General features: G+C 41.5%; 1 protein-coding gene across 1 annotated transcript in view; it reads left to right on the top strand.

The window, feature by feature from the left end:
- YY1 (YY1 transcription factor) overlaps positions 1 to 21,096 on the top strand; it is a 26,181-nt gene that overhangs the window by 2,213 nt on the left and 2,872 nt on the right. Inside the window, exons 2-3 of the mRNA XM_024759573.1 lie at positions 11,617 to 11,779; positions 19,960 to 20,020. Coding sequence (XP_024615341.1) covers positions 11,617 to 11,779; positions 19,960 to 20,020 — 224 coding nt within the window. The remainder of the gene's footprint in view (positions 1 to 11,616; positions 11,780 to 19,959; positions 20,021 to 21,096) is intronic.

Raw genomic sequence — 21,096 nt, forward strand, 5'->3', positions numbered from 1 at the left:
TTTTTTGCGGTACGCGGGCCTCTTACTGTTGTGGCCTCTCCCGTTGAGGAGCACAGGCTCCGGACGCGCAGGCTCAGCGGCCGTGGCTCACGGACCCAGCCGCTCTGTGGCATGTGGGATCTTCCCGGACCGGGGCACGAACCCGTGTGCCCTGCATCGGCAGGCAGACTCTCAACCACTGCGCCACCAGGGAAGCCCAGGGGATTTTATATATTCTGCATTTGATCTTAACCAAATTGTTAATCCACTTCTCCATACTCAGGAAACTTGGTGATGTAGGCTTTAGTTGAAGTGGTACGTATCAGGTTAGCTTAAAAGGCATTTTCTCTGTGCAGGTGGTTGCTGCAGGGTTGTACAGTTTAGGGGTATTGTAATGTCCATTTCTTTAAATCTGGCATGTATGGTTGGTATCTTTTGAATGGAACAGCAGAAAGGGAATCTAATAGTTCTGTAGTAGAGTAGTTATAGATCTGAAAGAGTCCCTAGAGATCTGCTGTTTTTCTTTTCTTTTTATTGACATAATTCCCACGTGCACAGTTCGGTGATTTTTAGTGTATTCACCAGTTTGTGCAATCATCACCACTATCTAATTCCAGAACATTTTTATCATCCCAGAAAGAAACCCCATAACTGTTATTCCCCACCCCCACCCCTAGCCCTTGGCAACCACTAATCTCACTTTTTCCCTGGATTTGCCTATTCTGGACATTTCGTTTGCATGGAATCATATAATATGTTGCCTTTTGTGTCTGGCTTAGTCTGTTTTCAAGATTTCATCCAAGTTGTAGAATGTACTTCATTCCTTTTTACGGCTGAGTAATATGCCATTGTAGAGATAAAACAGCAGGAGCTGCTTATTTTTGCAGATGAGGAAAGTAAGGTCTAGTTAAGGCTGAATATGTTTTAATATTTAATCACAGTTTAACTGTGTTTTGAATAGTTTTAATCCTTTGCTTTAAGGCCCATGTTTGTTTTTGCTTTTTTTCCCTGGCATGTAATTAATGAACATTTCATTGTTGCCAGATTTAGGGCATAGTATTATGTATTTTTTTCCCCTAGATGTTCATCACTATAGTTTGGGAGTGACATCCTCTTTTGTAGAACTTACTAAAAACTAAACCACTTAACTAAATCACTGGGTCGAGTAGGAAAGCTAACAATAAGAGCTGAGTATTTAAAACATTTAGTTTTGAGAGAACCCTAAGAAGGCTTTCAAATCTTGAGGTTTCAGGTAGTTAGAATTCGTGACCTTCACTCTAGGCTGTTGGTATTTTAACTGTCTTAGGTTAGACCAAATATAGCAGTGCTTTGTGCTGGATCGAGTAAAACATCTCAGAGCAGAAAGCCATTGACATTAGAATCAGCAAATTGAAAGAAAGTCAAAAAGTATTAAATTTTTTCTCACTTTTATGCATTCAGAAGGTTCAGGTTTGCCAAAAATTACTAATCCTGACCATTCCATTCACTGTTTTTCCTTTTTTACCATGCTCTTTAACACTAAGGAGAGATGCCATAAATGTAAATTCCCATGGAGCCAAGCCCAAGAAACCCTCCAAAGTAATCATGTCAACCCCATGACCTACATAGGGCAGCCTAAGTCATCGAGCCCAATGCCTAACCTGGTAGCTCTGGAAGCCTGGCTTACTGATAAGCCTCGGTGCTGTCAGATTGCATCTGCCGGTTATTAACCCTCCCTCCCCACCACCCCCAGTCAACAGCTGTCTCCCCCAGTAGGAAAAGAGAAATCCGTGTCAGAAGAGGCCACAGCTCCTGACCTACCTACAACTAGCATTTTAGGCTTTTGGAAGAGAATGAATAATAAATTTTTAAAGTATGCCAGACTCCTGGGCTGATATTTACAAAAAGCTTTTCTATTTGTTTTGATGCCTGCTTTAGTAAGATCAGTTTTATTTATTTATCTAAAAAATTATTTTGGCTCCGTTGGGTCTTCGTTTCTGTGCGCAGGCTTTCTCTAGTTGCAGTGAGTGCGGGCTTCTCATTGCGGTGGCTTCTCGTTGCGGAGCACGGGCTCTAGGCGCTCGGGCTTCAGTAGTTGTGGCACGCGGGCTCAGTAGTTGTGGCGCACGGGCCTAGTTGCTCTGTGGCATGTGGGATCTTCCCTGACCTGGGATTGAACCTGTGTCCCCTGCATTGGCAGGCAGATTCTAAACCACTGTGCCACCAGGGAAGTCCGATCAGTTTGTTTTACGGCTGGGAAATTCAGGGCCTACAACAGGTTATTAGCAAAAACAATTATCAAGAACGAACATTTCCTAAGATCTACATTCTTCTGTCATCTCATGACCTTCTCTTTCTAGGTGACCAATTGATAAACTGCTCTCACTACTTCCCATGGGAAGAGTGAATAAAAGTGAAAACTTTTTTATAATTTTTAAATCTGAACATTTACCAGTGAGTTGTGTCCTATCGTATTATTGGATAAACACGCAAACATTGTATTTTCAAAATTTGGCGTCAGAAACACTACCTGGATGTTGAAGAAAACATTCATGTCATTACTGTTAGCAGACTATTAGGAAGATGTGGGCAGGTCTTGGAAGTTAGTCGACTCTGTTGTGGAAGGTTGTGCCTTCCTATTTATGGTGGACTTCACAGGTCAGGAGAGGAGCCATTTCCTAGTCCTAGGTGTCTTGTGTTAGTAGGTCCCATTCTGTTTAACTTTGTGATTATCAGTAACAGCAAGCCCAGTGGTTTCTGGGAATCTTATTAGTAGCAGCATCAAATTTCCCTTTAGAGGGCACTGACCAGAGGTCTGACCTTGGCATAGCTTAACTTCTGACCTTGGGATCTTTGTAAAATGACTTGTTTGAGTAGGGGGACCCCAAAAGGCATTTTTCATTTCCTTTACAGCAAAGAAATTCTACTCCTTTCTGAATTCTTATGTGACAAAAGGAAGCAGTACACTCAATTTCTTAAAGAAAACCACCCAATTTTAACATGATCTGGTGAGATAATAGGAACTCTCTTGAGTACAATTCATAGTAACTATTCAGTTACTTTAGTCTTACAGTGAGGTTTCAGATATGAATAAACATCAATGTAAATGGTTGTGATGGGCTCTTTTCTTTCTTGTGTAAGTTATTCCTCTCAAATGTAAGAGCTGAGGGGCAGGGAAAGAGGCACTGTTGTGCTGGAGGCTGTTCTGTGGTGTCTGGACCCTGTCTCCTCTCCTAGGAGAGCCATAAACTTCAGGTAGAATTTCTAGCGTCTCACAGAGTATCACACTCTTAAAAACACTCCAAAGTGTCTTTCTCCTTTTACAGTTCTCAACTCTGCCCCCTTCTTTCCCCTTTTTGTCTTCTAGATTTTAAGCACCCCCAAAAATAGAAGCTGCTGCCATGACTCCAGATTGAGAGTTGGTTTTTAATTTCTTATTTTGTTGATAACTCACTTGTAATTTGTAGTAATACATATGGTTATTGTACTAACTACTTTTTTATAGATTCTTGACAAGGATTGAATACAAACTGCTGGATTTTACTTCTGGGGATCTGACTGGATCCCACACACACTATTCCTTTCTGAATTAGATTCTAAGGCTTAAATTATGTGAATTCACTCCCTTGCCTAAAAATCCCTCAAGCACAACAGTGTGGATATACTTGATACCACTGAACTGTAAATTTAAAAATGGTTATCAGAATGGTAAATTTTATGTTTTATATCTGCACACACACACATCATCATCATCATCCCAGAGACATGTCATTGCATTCAGTAGAATCCAGGCTTCTCATAAGCCACCAGCCACACGTGATGTGGCCCTGCTTCCTCCCTGACTTCCTTCCTTGTCCCTGTGCTCCCATTATGCTCCAGCCTTCCCGGCCTTCTTTGAGTTTCTTGAACTTGTTTCTTTGCACTTATTCTTACCTCTGCTTCCAATGCTCTGACCTCAGATGTTCACCTTCTTAGTGCCATCTGTTTTTCAAGTCTCAGCTCTAAGAGGCCTACCCTTTCATCCTTTCAAATGAGCACCCCCCTCGCCATCGTTCTCTCTCAACCCTGTTTTTCTTTGTAGCACTGTCTGAAATTGTCTTGCTTTTATCTTCTAACTTGCTGCTTGTCTGTCTACTTCCTCTAGAGTGTAAGTCCTGGGCTGTAACCCTGCAGCCTTACGATGGTACAAGGCACATAGAAGATTCTCAGTAAATAACTTAGTGAACGAGTGCATGGAATTGTGCTGTAAGGCAGAATCCTAGCCTAGAGTCCAAAATAGCACTCTTACCTGTTACTACTTTCAGAAAAGGAGTAGTAAGTGTGGGGAAGAGGGTGGAAGAGCATTCCTTTTTTAGAAAAAGCATGGACTTCAGTCAGTTCTAGATTCAAATCCTGGATCTGCCACTTTGCCTCTTTAGATACACTACTTGGCATTTCTCCCCCGCCCCGGCCACGCCATGCAGCATGTGGGATCTTAGTTCCCTGACCAGAGGTCGAACCCTCAGCCCCTGCATTGGAAGCGTGGAGTCTTAACCACTGGACCACCAGGGAAGTCCCACTACTTGGCATTTCTGAGGCTTGATTTCTTCAACCAAAAACTTGAGGTTAATACCATAAAGGTTTTGTTTGAATTGAGGAATGTGACAGTTGCTGGCATGAAACAGGTACTCAGTAAATGATAGTATCCCTTCCTAAGGTCTCTGTTAGTGGGGAAAAGTGGAAACAGCCTATGTCCGATTTTTGTCTGTTGCTTAACAACGAATCTCAAGTATTAGCTCTCCCCCATTTCGGTGAAGGTTTGGCTTCATGGCGGTGGTGAGTATATAATGTCATTTTGGTCAAAAGTTACCTAGAATGGTCAGACCAAAGTTAATGGCCTAAGATGGAAGGTGTGGAGAAACAAAATCTAGCCAACCCACAAATAAATAAATAAATAGGGAAGTAGGTAAAAAAATATGTAAATTGGTGAAAATCAGGATCACAGAAAAAAAGGAAGCATTAGGGTCAACCCTAATGAGCTTCCTGGCAATCAAGATAAACAAGGAAACTATACTACTGTTAGCTGATTCTAAGATAGAAAAACTTCTAAGGGAATCAAACTTTTCTTAGGACTGAATTCTAAAATAAACTGTTTTCTATATAAGGGGCCCACTGAGAGATAGCAATGCACAGATTCCAGTTAGTACAGTGTCAGATTTCATGTAGTGTCTTGGAGCAGCCAAAAGACTTAAATGTAACCTAATTGAAGGTGATTCTTTACTTGGCTTACTATAGTTTTTAAAAGTTCAACATTCTTTAAAAACCATAAGCATAGGACCTACTCTTCCCCTTAGGCCCAGGAGGGAGGGCAAAGTGGAATAAAGGTTTTTTGTTTGTTTATTTTTTGGAATAAAGGTGTTTTTGCACACCTCTTTTCCAGACACCATGGTTCCCATTTAATGTGTTACCTTGTTTCAGCCTTATATATGATAGATAGGTGGTCTACCCTTTAATAAGTAAGGAGACCAAAGAAGGGTCAGTGATAGCAATGAGAGGCCTCTTGAAGGAAAGAGATCTTGATCTGGGCTTTGGAAAGCCCAGGTGGGGGATGAGAGGTGGGCAAGAAGGGAAGGAGCGTTGTGTTTATGAAATACCTTTTATCAGACATTGAATAACATTGCAAGCAAACCAGTTTGGTGGGAGCATGGAGGGCATGTGAAGCTCCACTTATGAACCTGTTTTCTAGGCCTGTAGAGTGCTCCCAGCCTTTACATTTAGTTTAGTTCCTTAGTCATTTCTTTTTGACTGTAAATGTTTTGAGTCTCTTTGCTTTGCCTCTCAAACGACTGAGAGCTTTGGTAACTTAGAAACTGAATAGCTAAGAGACAGGGACTTATTTATGTACCTTTTTAACCTTTTGAATAGTTCCATGTACAGAAAAAAGAATGTTTTAAAAATGTGAATGAATAGATTGTCCTGCTGAAACAATTCAAAGTGTGCCACCCCATTGCTGGATGGTATTGGCTAGAGTTTGTTTTTCCAACACCTTCCATCTTAGGCCTGGTTGTTGTAGGTCATTTGCCTCTAGCCATAGTGTTAGTGAGCATGGGAATCACCTAATCCACACTTTTGACTAGAAGTTTTCTCAATATTACGTTTTTCCTACCACCCTACTTCTTTGAATCAATGACTTGTTTTCTCAGCTTTTTCCAAACAGGAATTCTGATATTTAGTTTTCATTTGCACTGCCCAGTTGTGTTGTGTAATCACAATTACAAGGTTAAGTCACATTGATTATAGAAGCTGATTCTTTTGTTTGTTTTGGAGTATAGTTGATTTACTATGTTACGTTAGTTTCAAGACTATAGAAACTGATTTTGGTGACACTTCTAATGTGGATTAACCCTGTCCCCTTGAAACAATGAGATAATTAATTAAGTCCTACCCTCAAGGAAAACTCCAGAGAATAATATACAAAACAGATTTTAAAGCAAATTTAGATACTTTGCTTCATGAACATGCTTTACTTTGATGTGTATTTGTTTGTTTTTAATTTATTTTATTTTATTTATTTTTGGCTGCGTGGGTCTTCATTGCTGTGCATGGGCTTTCTCTAGTTGTGGCAAGCGGGGGCTACTCTTAGTTGCAGTGTGTGGGCTTCTCATTGCGGTGGCTTCTCTTGTTGCAGAGCACGGGCTCCAGGCGCTCGGGCTTCAGTCAGTAGTTGTGGCGCATGGGCTTAGTTGCTCCACAGCATGTGGGATCTTCCCAGACCAGGGCTTGAACCCGTGTCCCCTGCATTGGCAGGCGGATTCTTAACCACTGTGCCACCAGGGAAGTCCCTTGATGTGTATTTGATAATTACTCTGTTGCCAGTCACTAGAACTCAGTAACACATATAAGAAACTTGATAATCAGAGCTGATCAGTGAACACCTTCATCCTCTTCTATACAGCGAATCTATTTCAGTAGTCATTCTGAAATGGAAGGAATATAATAATGGCCACTGCAGGCAGTGAAAATCTGTATTTGAATACATATTATAATAGTAAAACATTTTAAAATAAAATTGTACAAAAAGAAAATGAATTAATACTTCTCACTTAGGTGTTTTGAACAAAGAGGGAAGCTTATGTACATATGATCTGTAAATGCAGTTATTTGTCTCTTAGTGCATCATAAATTTCTCTTCTATTTGGCAAACTTCTGAAGATTTTCTTTGCAAAAATCAGATAAAATGGACAAATTATAGCAAACAGTGACATAATTTGATCTGTTGCTTTAATATGTGTCCAGTTCTTGGTGAAAATGAGGCAGACATCTTTGATTTCTTCTGGCAATAGATCCTAGCATCTTTTGTCATTTCTCTAGCAGTCTTCTTTGAAATGTGATTTTTTTCCCCTATATAAATAGTTTATTTTCTTAAATTTTGCTGTTGAATAGTTAACAACCATCTGTTTTACAGTTTCTGTGCACTGGTCTTCAAGGAGTTCTCCAAATTAACTTCCATGAAATACAGTGTTTGTTAAGGAATAAGTAAGAAATATGTGATGATAATTTGAAGTTTTAAGTATATATTATGAAAGCGTACAGTAACCACAGCAATTATTTAGAACTTAGACCAACAAAAGTTTTTTTTAATTTTTTTTTTAAGGAAAGAATATTGTATCATTGACATTGTTTTCAAAGTGCAGGTATATAGTGATAATCAAAAGCAGACTGATTTTTAATCGGTTTAGTTACGGTTTTTAAAATGATGTACAGATCATGCACTTACTGTGTGTACTTCAGGACAGATTGCTTTCACTGTGTGCCACTTTCACTTGGTGTGTCACTGATTAAGATTCTCATTAGACAAAGGTAGTTTTCTCTCTATCTGAACACATCTCTTTAGTCTCCTTTGCAAAGTCCTCCTCATTCTCTCAGTATTGGAATTACACAGCTTTTGGTTCTGAGCCTTTTCTCTTCCTATATTTTTTTTTATAGATAAGGTATATTTCTGCAGCTTTAAATGCAGTTTGTATGCCAGTGATTCCCATTATATTTCTCTCCAACCTAGATTTCTTTTTATCCCCAGTACGTAGCTATTTCTTACCTCCTTGAGGTCTGTCCACTAGGTGTCGCACAGTTAGCCAGTGGAGCCAAACCAAAGTGGGATTCCAGATCCTCTCCTGCAGGTTGTCTCTTCCCCCATTTTCCATCTTAGCTAATGACACCACTGTCCTCCAGGAAACACAAACAAGAAACTGAGATGGCATACTTGACATCCCTCTTCCCCCCCCCCCCCACCCGTCTGATTCATCACCCAGCCATGTTCATTCCTTCTCCACAATAAAACTTGAATCTAACCTGTTTTGTTTTTTTAAATAAATTTATTTATTTATTTATTTTTGGCTGCATTGGGTCTTCATTGCTGCACGTGGGCTTTCTCTAGTTACAGCGAGTGGGGGCTACTCTTCAGTGCGGTGCACGGGCTTCTCATTGCAGTGCTTCTCTTGTCGCAGAGCACGGGCTCTAGGCGCACCGGTTTCTGTAGTTGTGGCACGTGGGCTTATTTGCTCTGTGGCATATACGATCTTCCTGGACCAGGGCTTGAACCCTTGTCCCCTGCATTGGCAGGCGGATTCTTAACCACTGTGCTACCAGGGAAGTCCCATGTATTCTGATTCTTAATCATTTGATTGTTTTCTGGGTATTTTATATTCTTGAATGTTGGAACTAAGAACTGATCCTCAAGAAGTATTTCCTCATTCGACTTCAGTTTGTGTCACCCCAGAATTCATACGTTGAAGCCCTAATCCCCGATGCAATGGTATTTGGAGGGTGGGGCCTTTGGAAAGTTATTAGGTTATAAAGCCCTCATGGATGGGGTTAGTGCTCTTATAATAAGAGACAGAAGCTATGTAATGTGATGAGAAATGGTGTGTATGTAAGGATACAACAAGAAGACATCTGATGTCTGGGAACCAGGAAGAAGAGTTTCAGTGGGCTGGCACCTTGATCTCCAGGACTGTAAGGAATACATTTCTGTTTAAGCCACCCAGTCTAGAGTATTTTTGCTGTAGCAGCCTGAACCGACTGAGACCACTTCCCTCGCCAGAATGTAAGTCCCATGAGGGCAGAGACCTGGTTTTGTTTCTGCTGCCTAGATCAGTGCCAGGCTCACAGGTGGCCCTCGGTTATTACGTGTTGAACTAATACAAGGAATGGTTGAGCCTGTGATTCCTTTATGCCAAGAGTTCAGCTTTGTTTCTGCCCCAGTACACTTGAGACATAATCCTTATCAGTAGCTTGCTCAGAGCAGCAGTGATTCTCAACCTTGCCATCATTCTTGTATTTATTAGAAAGATACCAACAAGAATGTGTCTTCACTGTGAGAATAAAAATAGTTTCAGTGAAGAAAAATAGCCTCCCTAACCACCAGTTTATTTTGATACCACTAGAAAGTTGATGTGGTGGTAGTTGTGCCTAGGCTGGAGCGATCAGAGGGTAAAGGAATTATCACAGCCCTGAAAAAAGAAACGAAAGAATCTGGTTACAGTGTGGAATCCCAGCTCTGTAACTTGTGATCAGTAACCACATTTCCTCTTCTTTTTTATTAATGCATCCAGCGAGATTTTCTTATAAACGGGTAACCTGGGTTATATTATCAGGTTCTTTCTAGTTCCAAACAAGAGGCGGCTGGGCCTAACAGTAAAGCGCTCAGGTGTTAGACTTCACCCCTGTCGCTTACTAACTGGTTAACCCTGAGCAAGTTACTTAACCTCTCTGTGTCTCAGCTTTCTCTTCTGTGAAATGAACTTGCTAATTTGCCCACCTCATAGGGTAATATGTGCAGTGATTAAAATAGTGCCTTCCCGGAAACATTCAATAACATGTCAGCTGCTATTATATTCTGTGGTTCCTTGTAATGACCTATAATGTTCCCTACAGTGAAGAGCGGTGGGAAAGGAGAAGCATTTAAAGTTTAAAACTGTTGTATTCTGTGCTTTTCATTGTGAAGCAATTTGATGGAGAAGCAGAAATTTTCAGTTAGCATTGAGAGTTTTGAAGCATTCTGTTTTCTGCTTTAGTCACCAAAGTAGTAGAAGACTGGTTTTGGTCTCTGGGCACTTCACTCTAGTTTGAGAGACAAGGCCAACAAAAGTTCAAAACAGCATGATTTAGAGTTCATCAATGTTATTATTCAGAAATAATCCAGGAATTCAAAGGTAAGAATCTGAGGTTGGAGCGATGGAATCAGCCAGCCCTTAGAGAATTTGAGCTAGACTCCAGAGGGTAGGCTGGGTTTGGAGAGAGGTGATGAGAAAGAGCAGAGGGAGAAACTCCTTATTCTTATTGAATATTTCCTTCCCAGCACTTCTGAATTAACCTGTGTGAAAAACAGCTGGTTGGAATATAGAGGGCATGTGCAAAGGAGAAATAAAATACTAGATATGGTAAAATGAGACCAGACAGCATAGGACCCAGAATGGTCAATAGTATTTGGTGTCTAGAATAGAGGAGATTCATTGTGGGGGTCAGTATTCCTTTTCTTTTTTTTTTTTTTAACCTGTTGGATTTGTGATGGTAGTAGAACATTTAAGTAGAGCTCTCCTACATTCTTTGAACACATATTTTATTTATTTATTTTATTTTTCTTCATTTCTTCGGCTGCGTCGGGTCTCAGTTGTGGCACGCGGGGTCTTTGTTGAGGCATGCGGGATCTTCTGCCGCCGCGCGGGGGCTTCTCTCTAGTTGTGGCGTGTGGATTTTCCCTCTCTAGTTGTGGCACACAAGGTCAGTAGTTGAGAGGTCTGTGGGCTTAGTTGCCCCGAGGCATGTGGGATCTTAGTTCCCCAACCAGGGATCGAACCCCTGTCCCTTGCATTCGAAAGTGGATTCTTTACCACTGGATCACCAGGGAAGTCCCTGAACACATATTTATTGAGGACCAACCTACATGCTGACTCAGAGCAAGGCTCTAGGGATACGGGATACATGGGGATCAAAACGGACAAATATCCCTGTCTTCGTGGAGTTTACAGTCTAGTGGGAGTGGGTGACAGAAATCACACAGCTATGAGTACACGTCGTAGTCAATAAAAATTGCACGGGTAAAGGCCATGAGGTTAGGGTGGATGGGCTGTGGTACCTTGGAGGAACTTAAAAGGCCAATATAGCTGGAGCTAAGAGTGAGGGGAGAAGAGTGAAGAATGAGGAGGCTGGAGCGGTAGGCAAGAGGCTAGCTAAGAGGTGAAGGCTAGAAAATCAGATCTGAGTCAGCGTTGCAGAGTTGCTGGTTAACAGGAAGCGTGTGTGGTGGACAGAAAGCAGAACTCTGAGAAGTGGTAGGAGGAGAAGCAAGGAAGCCAAAAATAAGCCGCCGGTTAGAGAAGTGGGCGTAGAACCGGGAAAAGTGGACGCTGAGGGACAGTAATGGCCAACGCTTCCCACTAGGCTAAGAAGGAACAGTGAGGGAAAGGTTGTTGACTTTGGCATTGAGGATTTTGGTGACCTTCAAGCAGAAACAGGGTTTTAAGAGATTGAGGAGAAAGACTGGGTGGTTAAGAGGTAATGGCTATAAATTACCCATTTAAGAAGCTGCTAAGGAAAGCATTTTTTATGGTTTTAAAAATGTGTTTGCTTATATATACTTCTTTACTCAGCTAAGACGATCCGTCTTACGATGTTTTTCAGATGAAAAAAAAGATATTGACCATGAGACGGTGGTTGAAGAACAGATCATTGGAGAGAACTCACCTCCCGATTATTCAGAGTATATGACAGGAAAGAAACTTCCTCCTGGAGGGATACCTGGCATTGATCTCTCAGATCCCAAACAACTAGCAGAATTTGCTAGGTAAGTTATAAGAACTTTTCCTTTCTTTTAGTTAAAGAAAGTACTTGAGTGTTGCCAGCTGTGTTTATTGGTGCCTAAGTTACAATAGTGGTTTGTATTCTTGCTCTAGGGAAGCTTCTGAAAACAAGAGCAGTTGGTTTTTATTTTCAGTGGTAACTATGCTATGAATGTAACTGGCACCATTTTAGATTTGAATAAGATGCAGCAAATACCTCCTCTTTAATTCTGTAATTGATGTTGCTTGTGAATAAATAAAATTGCACTTAATTTGTTTGGAAATGGATCTTTACACTGCCTCCTGGCCTTTTTGTATACATTTTAAATTTGCGTGTATTGTCCTGGTCTGAAGCTGCTGGAGGCCTGGGTCTGTACTGGATTTGTACAGCTGACCGCTGGAAAGGACTTCATCAGTTCCAATTTCAGCAGGTCATCAGTTAGGCTCCTGGTGTTTTGTTGATTTAAGCTGGCATGACAGGAAGAGATCAAATATTTAGGGCCAGGACCCTGTGCCTGACTCTCCAAGGTGAGGAGCAGGAAGGAAGGTCTGAACCCAATGGTTGTTTATTTGTTTTGCCTGAAACCAGCCAGATTCCTAAAGAAACCTTGGCCCCCCCCCCCAAAAAAAAAAAAAGAAACCTTGGCCCCTTTTTACATTATTTTCTAGTATAGTTTGGCAGTTTTTATAAGGACGTGAAAAAACCCACACAGATGTAAAATTCTGAATAAAATGAAATGCACTAATAAAATCTAGAATAGGAAGTATACTCCTTTTCCCTACTTGAGGTTGAATGGAACCTGGAACAGCCCAGGAAATTGAGGCAAAGACAGAATTAGTAAGAAAGAAATCTTTGTGCTCTCCTGTCCTGTCTAACAGTGGAGTGGAGCACCTTTTCTTTCCGCCCCCGTCTCTTGAGAGCAGAGTAGGGACGAGCTGGAGACCCTGGGGTGTCCTGGTTCCTCCCAGCCTGCCAACAACAAGCTGGGCGGCCTCTGGCCATTTGGAGCCTCAGTTTCTCCACATGTCACGTGGGTATAAGAATACCATCGTGCTTTGATAAAAGGGTCTGTACCCTTTTCTCCTTTCCAGTGAAACTGTAGTTATAGGGAATATAAACATTAATTTATTTCTGATTTATCATGGCTTTAAAAAACTTAAGGCCCTATCCTTTTGTTAATGACACCGTGTTCCAGCTTTTATTGCTGTTTGTATTTTAAATACAGATATGTGAATTGAATATTAACTGCCCTGCTCCCCTCCCCACCAGAAGTACAAATAAAAATGGAATCTGTAGGGTACATAGTTAGCAGTGAGGTCAAGAGTTTTTGGACAGATTGAGCCAAATATCATGCCTGTGTTTAATGTTGTCATGTGTTCCTAAAGTTAGTCACATCTTCCTTATGGTACTCGGGTTTATTGGGGTATATGGGCTGCTATCCCAGCGATAGAGCGCTGGAACACAGGAATCAAGGAGGGCTTTGTGGAGGGGCCAGCGTTTGATTTGGGCCTTGAAGAACATAGAGTTCTGACAGGTGGATGGGTCTTTCGTGGTGGGGCCTCCATGCCAGAACAACATGAACACAGAATACGCATTCACTCTCCAGTATATATTCAGAAAACAGAAGTAGTCAAGTTTGGCTGTGAATTAGGGTGCTTACAGGGAAATGACTGGGTTTAGGTAAACGTAAACCAGATCATTAGAGCCTGTGAATACTGGGCCAAGATACGGGCTCTTTAGTATGTAGTAGACAGCTGGTGAAGGTTTTTGAGCAGTAGAGAAGGGGTTGTATGATCAGAGATTTAATCTGAGAGAATTACTTTTCAGCTGTATCCAGGCTGGATGGGTGCAGGGACACCCAGGAAGCGGGAGAAACCAGTTGAACAAGAGCTCATGAAGGCCTGAGCCAGAATTGTGGTGGGTGGCGGTCAGACTATGTAAATGTGAATAAATGTGACAGAGATGACAGGAGACAGTGGAAGACAGAGACAGTTTGGCTGTATGTCTAGAGGGAGGGGCAAATGCACATTAATTTTTTTTAAATGCACATTAAAAGCTTTGCTCCATAGGTGACAGGGAAATTGGGAGAGGGTGCTGGTGTGGGGTTCAGAGTATGCAGTGTTTGGTTTTAGATGCTGAAGAGACATCCGTGCTGGACTTGAGGTGGATTCAGGAAGTAAGTTAGGGCTGGAGCCGTCCGATGGGGGCCCGCTAAGAGCATGAGAGTGTTCTGTAAATAAGCTCTTGGCGGGGGGCAGTGGGAGGTTTTGGAGAGAAAAGAGTAAAGTCTTGGGAAGGCCCTTGTATTCAGAACCAGTGACAGAGCCAAAGCATCATTCAGACTCAAGAAAATAAGTACAGTGGACTTCCCCTGGCAGCGTAGTGGTTAAGACTCCGTGCTTCCACCGCAGGGGGCACAGGTTCCACTGCACCTCCCTGGTTAGGGAGCTAATAAGATCCCACATGCTGTGGGGTGCGGCCAAAAAAGAAAAGAAGAGAAAAGAAAAAGGTAAGTACAGCATTCCAAGAGCCAGTAGAGTTTCCAGAAGGGCCAAGAGAGGGAAGAATAAATATTTCTCTAAATAATATATTGTGAAGTAATTCTGGTGGAGGAGCAGAGGGCTGAGGCAAGGTTTTGCAGAGAGGCGGGGCCCATGGGTAGTGAGCAGTAGAAGTACTTAGGTGTTGGTGACCCTTAGCGTTGTTCCCCTTGCTGGAGAATTGGGGCAGCAATCTTAAAGCTTGTCCCCAGTTTTCTGAACAGAAACTCCAGGATGTTTCAGCTCTAAACTCGGGCACATGTCGCTAAAAGCTTCCAGGGAGAAAAGATAGGTCTACAAAAGGATGATAATTAAACCTGAATGAGAATTTTCTTCAACAGCAATAGATAATTAGAAGACAAAGGAGCAATGTTCTGAGATTTCTGAGGAAGATTATTGTAAACAGAATTCTTGATCCAGCAAAGCTATCAGTCCAACACAAGGGCAAAACAATGACAGTTTTAGACACCTAAGGATTCGTTTTATGTCGCATGCATCCTTTCTGAAGAGGTTACTTGAGGGTGTGCTCCAGTATAATGAGGATGAACATCAAAGGGAAGACTTCCTAAAGAATACAGTGAACAGAAAATCAAGAAGACTGCTGTGCAACAGGCTGGAAAACTTGTTCAGTTTAGAATAGGAAGTCAGTGGGTTGTAAGAATTTCTTCAAGAAAAGTCCATTTCATTCAGTAGTGGATAGAATGAGCAAGGAGCTAGAAGATCTTGGTAGTATGGGAAAGAGTCTTCTAAAGAAGAGAAGATAGAAAGTCCATGACAAGCGTGGCAGGGTTAAGAAAACCGTGGCCTAAAAATGGGGCATAATTTTGACAATATTTAAAGAGAGAACACTCATTTGACTCGACTCTAGGAAAATTCTCTCCTCGGTAACTGAAGCTCTACTGTATTGGACTTGCAGAGCATGAAATATGATCCTAGCACACAGTTAAATTCTTTAGTAAGCATTACTTATGTAATTACCTGAATATAGTATGTGTTTATTATCTTTTATAATCAGCCTGTTAAAGATTCCATTTTGTATACAGAATAGAATGCAGTCTTGCTCCCCTTGACAACATGTACAAAGTAAAGGTACAGGATTTGGGCAGTTGTGAGGTTGGGCTCATTCTCATCCCCATTTTCCATAGTATCTCTTGAAAAGATGAGTAAAACCAAATAAATCTCTCTAATTGGGCAGTGGTGGTGAGAAATAGTTGAGCCTGGAATGCCCTATTCTCTTAGGGCTTCACATTTTGACAATGTAACAGCTGTGAATAGGACTTTCCAGAGACCCCAGAATGGTGACTGGGTCTCAAAGCTGTTGACAAAGAAGTGCCAAGTTTCAAACTGTTGGGGGCCATATCTTATCTTGTTGGCTTATAAAAATGCACAGAAGGGCTTCCCTGGTGGCGCAGTGGGTGAGAGTCCGCCTGCTGATGCAGGGGACACGGGTTCGTGCCCCGGTCCGGGAAGATCCCACATGCCGCAGAGCGGCTGGGCCCATGAGCCATGGCCGCTGAGCCTGCGCGTCTGGAGCCTGTGCTCCGCAACGGGAGAGGCCACAACAGTGAGAGGCCCGCGTACCGAAAAAAAAAAACAAAACACAGAACTTGTTCTCCTGGCCTCCTCTTTTCATCCACCTCCACCCTGTGACTCAGTTCTCATCTTAAGGTGGCATGTTAGTTGCTTTCCCCTCCCCTCCATGTACTGGCATGGTAGGATTCTAGACTGGACTTGGAACTGACCAAAGAATGTTCAGGTTCCTGCTGCACTGAGCCTAGACCGCTTAGTAAATCACTTAGTGTGTATGAACAGGTATAAGAAATAATGACTTATTTGAAAGTCATGGTATTGCGGAGGTGCGACTATGGTGGTTTTGTTCTTTCTTGAAATGTGTTTTTAGTAAATACTTCAAAAATTGGTCAGTGGGTGGGACCTAGAGAATTCTGTTCCCTGATTAAATTTTGTGCATTTTTCATTAACTAAACTTAGCCCTTTGGAAACCTTCTGTGCAGGAAGATCAGAACAAGTGGTTCGATCAGTCCCGAGTTGGTGGGGGTTTGTTTTTGTGGTTCACTACCCACCCTGAGGCTTTTTCACCGGTTTGATATAAAGATGAAGTGTGATGGTGGAGCTGAAATGCCATAAAACCCCTCAATATCACATGAACGTACGCTAAGAGAGAACCCCTTGAACAAACTGTGGCTCGTTTGCCTTAGGCAACACAAAGAAGGGAGGTGAACGGTGCTTGCAGATGGCAGCGCTATTACACAGGGCCTTCTGTCCCGTCAGCACAGCTGGTTCCAGTCTGGAGTCGGCTAAGCTGCTTATTTTCATTCAAGAATCACTTCTTCAGAAATGTTTCATCTTGGCTTCTGGGACATTTACAGATTTAACTTAGTCAGAACTTCTGGTTTACATAACGCCCTGCTGAAAATTGTCCAGGAAATTCCTGCAGTTTGTGATACTGGTGTCCAGCCTTTACAATGTATGCAGAATGGCAGAGTGTAAAATCAGCAGTCACGTCATAGGGCACATAGTCTCTATTTTTAATTGAACGGGAAACTTCTGTTGCCTACCTGGCTCCTCCATATCATTTCTAATACATGGAGGGGCCTTTCCACGTTACTTGTGCATTTCTTTCTCAGTCTCTCAGTCCTTTATTTGACAATGGTGGTTTGGAGGCACCAGTACCTTCTGGGTTGTTAAATACAACTGGCATTTTTTTAAGGAATGAACTCAGTTTTGCCTCGGCCCATTTAGCACAGGTTGGCGGTAATAATAGCCGTCATTTCTCAAGAGCTTAACGTACATCATCTCTTAATTTCCACAGCTCTAAATAGGTAGCATTAATACCTTTTTACAGAATAAGAAACTGAGGCTGAGAAGTTAAGTGATTTGCTCAAGGTCGTGCAGCTGGTTGAAGCCGGCACCCAGTCACACATCCCATTCCACCTCGCTCACCTCACGATGCTAATGCTCTTGTCGTCGTCTCCGGGTCCGAGAGCTTTGTAAGCTTCTCAGTCAGTGAGAAACTCGTATCTTGGTTACTTGTGACTGACTGGTTTGGGTGGGTCAAGAAGGTATTCTAAGTAGTAGTATGTAATTTTAGTCTTTTTAAAAAATGACTCTCTTTTTTAGGATTTCAAATATATATATATATATATTTTTTGTAGGTTTATGTACCAATTGTTGCCACAAAGATTTTAATTTTAGTCTTTACTCACAAAACAGAACACTTTCAATCTAGGCACGCTCGTTTGGAAAATGCCCTTTTTAGTGTTTGCATTCGAATATCATGTAAAAGGTACCTGCGTATACTGCCTCACTTGCCACTCTGAAGTGAACAAGACTGATTTGCTCAAGAGCTTAAGAGTGGCTGCAGTTAAATACCTCCACTTCCTCCTCGAGTCCAAGGGTGTTTGCCCAGATGCGCTTTAAACTCTAATTCTAAAATTAAGTATATTGCTAAATATTAGCACACATTTTAAAAATGACATTTTAAGAAGAAATGCCACTTAATAACATTCAAAAAATGAATCAAGAGTTGGGTGAATGGCACATAGGACTGTTCTCTTTACTTTTGTGTATATTTGAAATTTTCCATGATAAAAAAAAATTAAGTTCCTAGGAATGAATTTAAGAAAATTTGTGAGGTCTGGGGACACTCGTAGGTAACTGGGCTACACCTGTCCTACGGTCATAGGCATTTCACTGCCACTGTCCCCACGTTCAAGCCCTAAGGCGGGTGGAAGAGGGGAAAAAGGTTGTCAGTACGACGTATTTGTCAACCCAGTGAATGTGTTTTTAAAGTCAGAGTTTTTGGTTTTTGAGATAATTTGCATACAGTAAAATTCACCTCTTTTAGGTTAGTACCGTTCTGTGAATTTGGACAATCATGTAGTTATCTTCACAGCCAGGACAGCATTTGAGTGGAATCATCAAAGAGTAAACATCTTAATTGGGAAGATTGAAGCTTGGTTCTTAATATACAGTTCTTATCATTAACATTTGATTGGTGTAGAACCGTGTCGTATGAATCACTATTATTTTTCAGACTCTGTTATTATAACCTCCAGGTGGCGCAGTGGCACCAAATTTTTGTCGTACCTGGTTTTGTGAACTCAGACCCAAACTCTATTTAAGGTAACATAGGCTAGTTCAGAGCCCTGTACACAGCAGGCACTTAGAAAATGTTTGCTAACTGATGTGGTAATCTTCCAAGTACAAGAAAGGACAAGTATCTACACGGTTGGACTGGGGAGGATACCAGGCTGAAAACGTTCTCTTAGAATTCCAAGTAGGAAATTTGTACTGTCTTGAACAAACTCCTTAGAGATAAGTTATAGGTACCAGATGAATTGTTTCACCTCTGCTCATCCAGGATGTGGAAAGTTTAAGGAGGTGATTTCATGAGTTCAGGTTTTATAAAGTAAGGAGCCTCAGGGAATCCTTTCCTCAGATCAAGAGTGAAGAAGGATAATACTGTTAGGGCCTTTGCTCCCTTCAAGACGACAGCAGCAGTCTTTCATAGTAAAAGAGGGGTGGTGAGTGAGCCTGCTCTCAGGGAGCATCAGCTTAGTTGTGTATTAAATATGCATCCTCATACAGGAGTGTGAGATGGCAAAACTAGGGACGAGAACATCGGTTTCAGAGATTTTAAATCTTTTTTTCTAGTTTTTCTAGGAACTCTTAATTTCTCACCCTGTACCACACACAGATCTTTAGGGAGTTTTGGAGAGAAAGTTTTGACAAAAGACCAAAGGTTGGTTCAGTGAATATAGCAGGTAGGTAAGTTACCAAATAAGCAAGCTCTGGGTAGTAACTCCGCAAGCAGGGCTCTCCCTGACTGCCCAAGTGGTCGAAACTATAATCTCCCTCCCATCACCACCAACACCAAAACTAATAGTATGATAAAAATTAAACAGTGTGAAAAGGTTTGGGGGTGTTCCCGCCAGTCCCTAGGGGCTCCTCCCCAGAGTAACCAATACTCACAGTTTGCTGTGTTTCCTTCTAGAGCTATTATACATATATGTATATAAACAATTCTCTGTTTAAAAGGACTTTTCTGTACCCTTTTTAAAAAAGAGTCTCTTATAAAGATCATTTCTGTCAGTATAAGATGGACAACCCCCCCCTTTTTTAAGCAGTTGTATAGGATAGATAGTTTTAAGACCCCCCTCCCATATCTTCCTTTCTTAAAGCACCCTTATCACAGCAGCTGCTTTTGGATACCTCACTTTGCTTACCTCACTTTGCTCCCACTAGGAGTTTCATCTGTGGTTTTGGGGCTGTTGGTCTTTTTTATTTTTTAAAGAGTTTGGGGAAAAGAGCAGATACTTCAATCATACAGCTCACAGTGCCATCCTAAGCTGCACCAGCTTATTAGCTACGAGACCACAGGCAGCCACTCAGCCCTGTTTGTGCCTAAGAAAACTTACCTGTAGGTTGGAAGAGTGCTTCTTCACAGTCGCGGGTCCCCAGAGAATGTGAGTTTTCTCATCCCTTCCCCTTCACGGAAGCATGTTGTAATCTTAGTTTTTGTACCTATAGGGAAAGCATTTTAGGGACTATATGATTTATGCCAGATGAGTCTACCCATTCCTACAAACCTGTCTCTCTTTTTTTTTCCCCCCCCTTTGGTAAGAATGAAGCCAAGAAAAATTAAAGAAGATGATGCTCCAAGAACAATAGCTTGCCCTCATAAAGTAAGTAATGCTAGGGGGAAAGTGTTCATTACTGTGAATGAAGTTTTAGAGAGCTTATAAGAAATCGCACTTTTTATTTCCATCTTCATAATGGAGATGCAGTGAGGAGCTATAACCTGGTTTCTAAATTCAAGAGACTGTATTTTGTGATGTAAGTATTGTTGTTCCGTAAAGGCCACTTAAACTTAAGTACCATTAAATGGGGTTGCTGTAGGGTGCCAGTGTTTTTATTATCACTGTGTACTGAATATACTCTGTTAGGATTTTATTCTTTTTGGATTGTTAAACAAGTCAGTCTTAAGGCATTGGGTTGTGCCTCACCCATGGACCTTTATGGGACTGTGGGCTCCTTATGGAAATTTGGAAATCATTTTGGATGTTGCTGACGTGACCCTAATAAGACTTCATTTCCTTCACAATTTTAATTTACCCTGTTAATTGTGTGTTGCTAGGGAGTACTTAATTGTTTTCAAATGTGGCTATTTATTAGTCTTTAATGATAGCCTAAAAAGTACTTTGAGATATTGATTGGGTCTGTTTTAAACTTAATTGGAGGTGTAAATAAAGTATCAAGTAGGTGGTACAGAAAAAGGAGGGGAGAGATTTTGAATGGAGTAAAAAATTTAAAAAGACAACAACAACAATTGGAGAAGGATAAATTTGCTTTCATGGTCTCACCTCTGATGGCTGTGCACCCATAAGTTCTTTTTGTCTCTTTTTTTAATGTTCTTGCTGTGGAAATTTTGATACATAAAAGCATTTCTGTTGAGGCCAAATACTAATAAGCATTTGAAAACAGTTATCCCTTAAGTGCTCGTCTTCTCTCTAGCTTCTCTCTGTACTTCTTTTCCAGAAAGATTTTTTTTTTCCAATTCCATTTTCTGGATGGAAACTCAGCCTAGGGGTCAAGGTGAAAAATCTGTGGTGCCCCCTCCCCCGCCCCCCTTGCCTGTGAAGCTGTGCAGTGTTGACTCGTGCTGTCCTTCTGTCCTGCTGTCTGATCATTTCCCCATTCACTCCATTATTGGGCAACAACTGCAGAAGAAATGGTGCAGGACATGCTTCTCCCGAGCATC

This window comes from Neophocaena asiaeorientalis, unplaced genomic scaffold (assembly GCF_003031525.2).
Source record: "Neophocaena asiaeorientalis asiaeorientalis breed wild unplaced genomic scaffold, Neophocaena_asiaeorientalis_V1.1 scaffold476, whole genome shotgun sequence".
In the NCBI taxonomy this organism is placed as follows: Eukaryota; Metazoa; Chordata; class Mammalia; order Artiodactyla; family Phocoenidae; genus Neophocaena; species Neophocaena asiaeorientalis.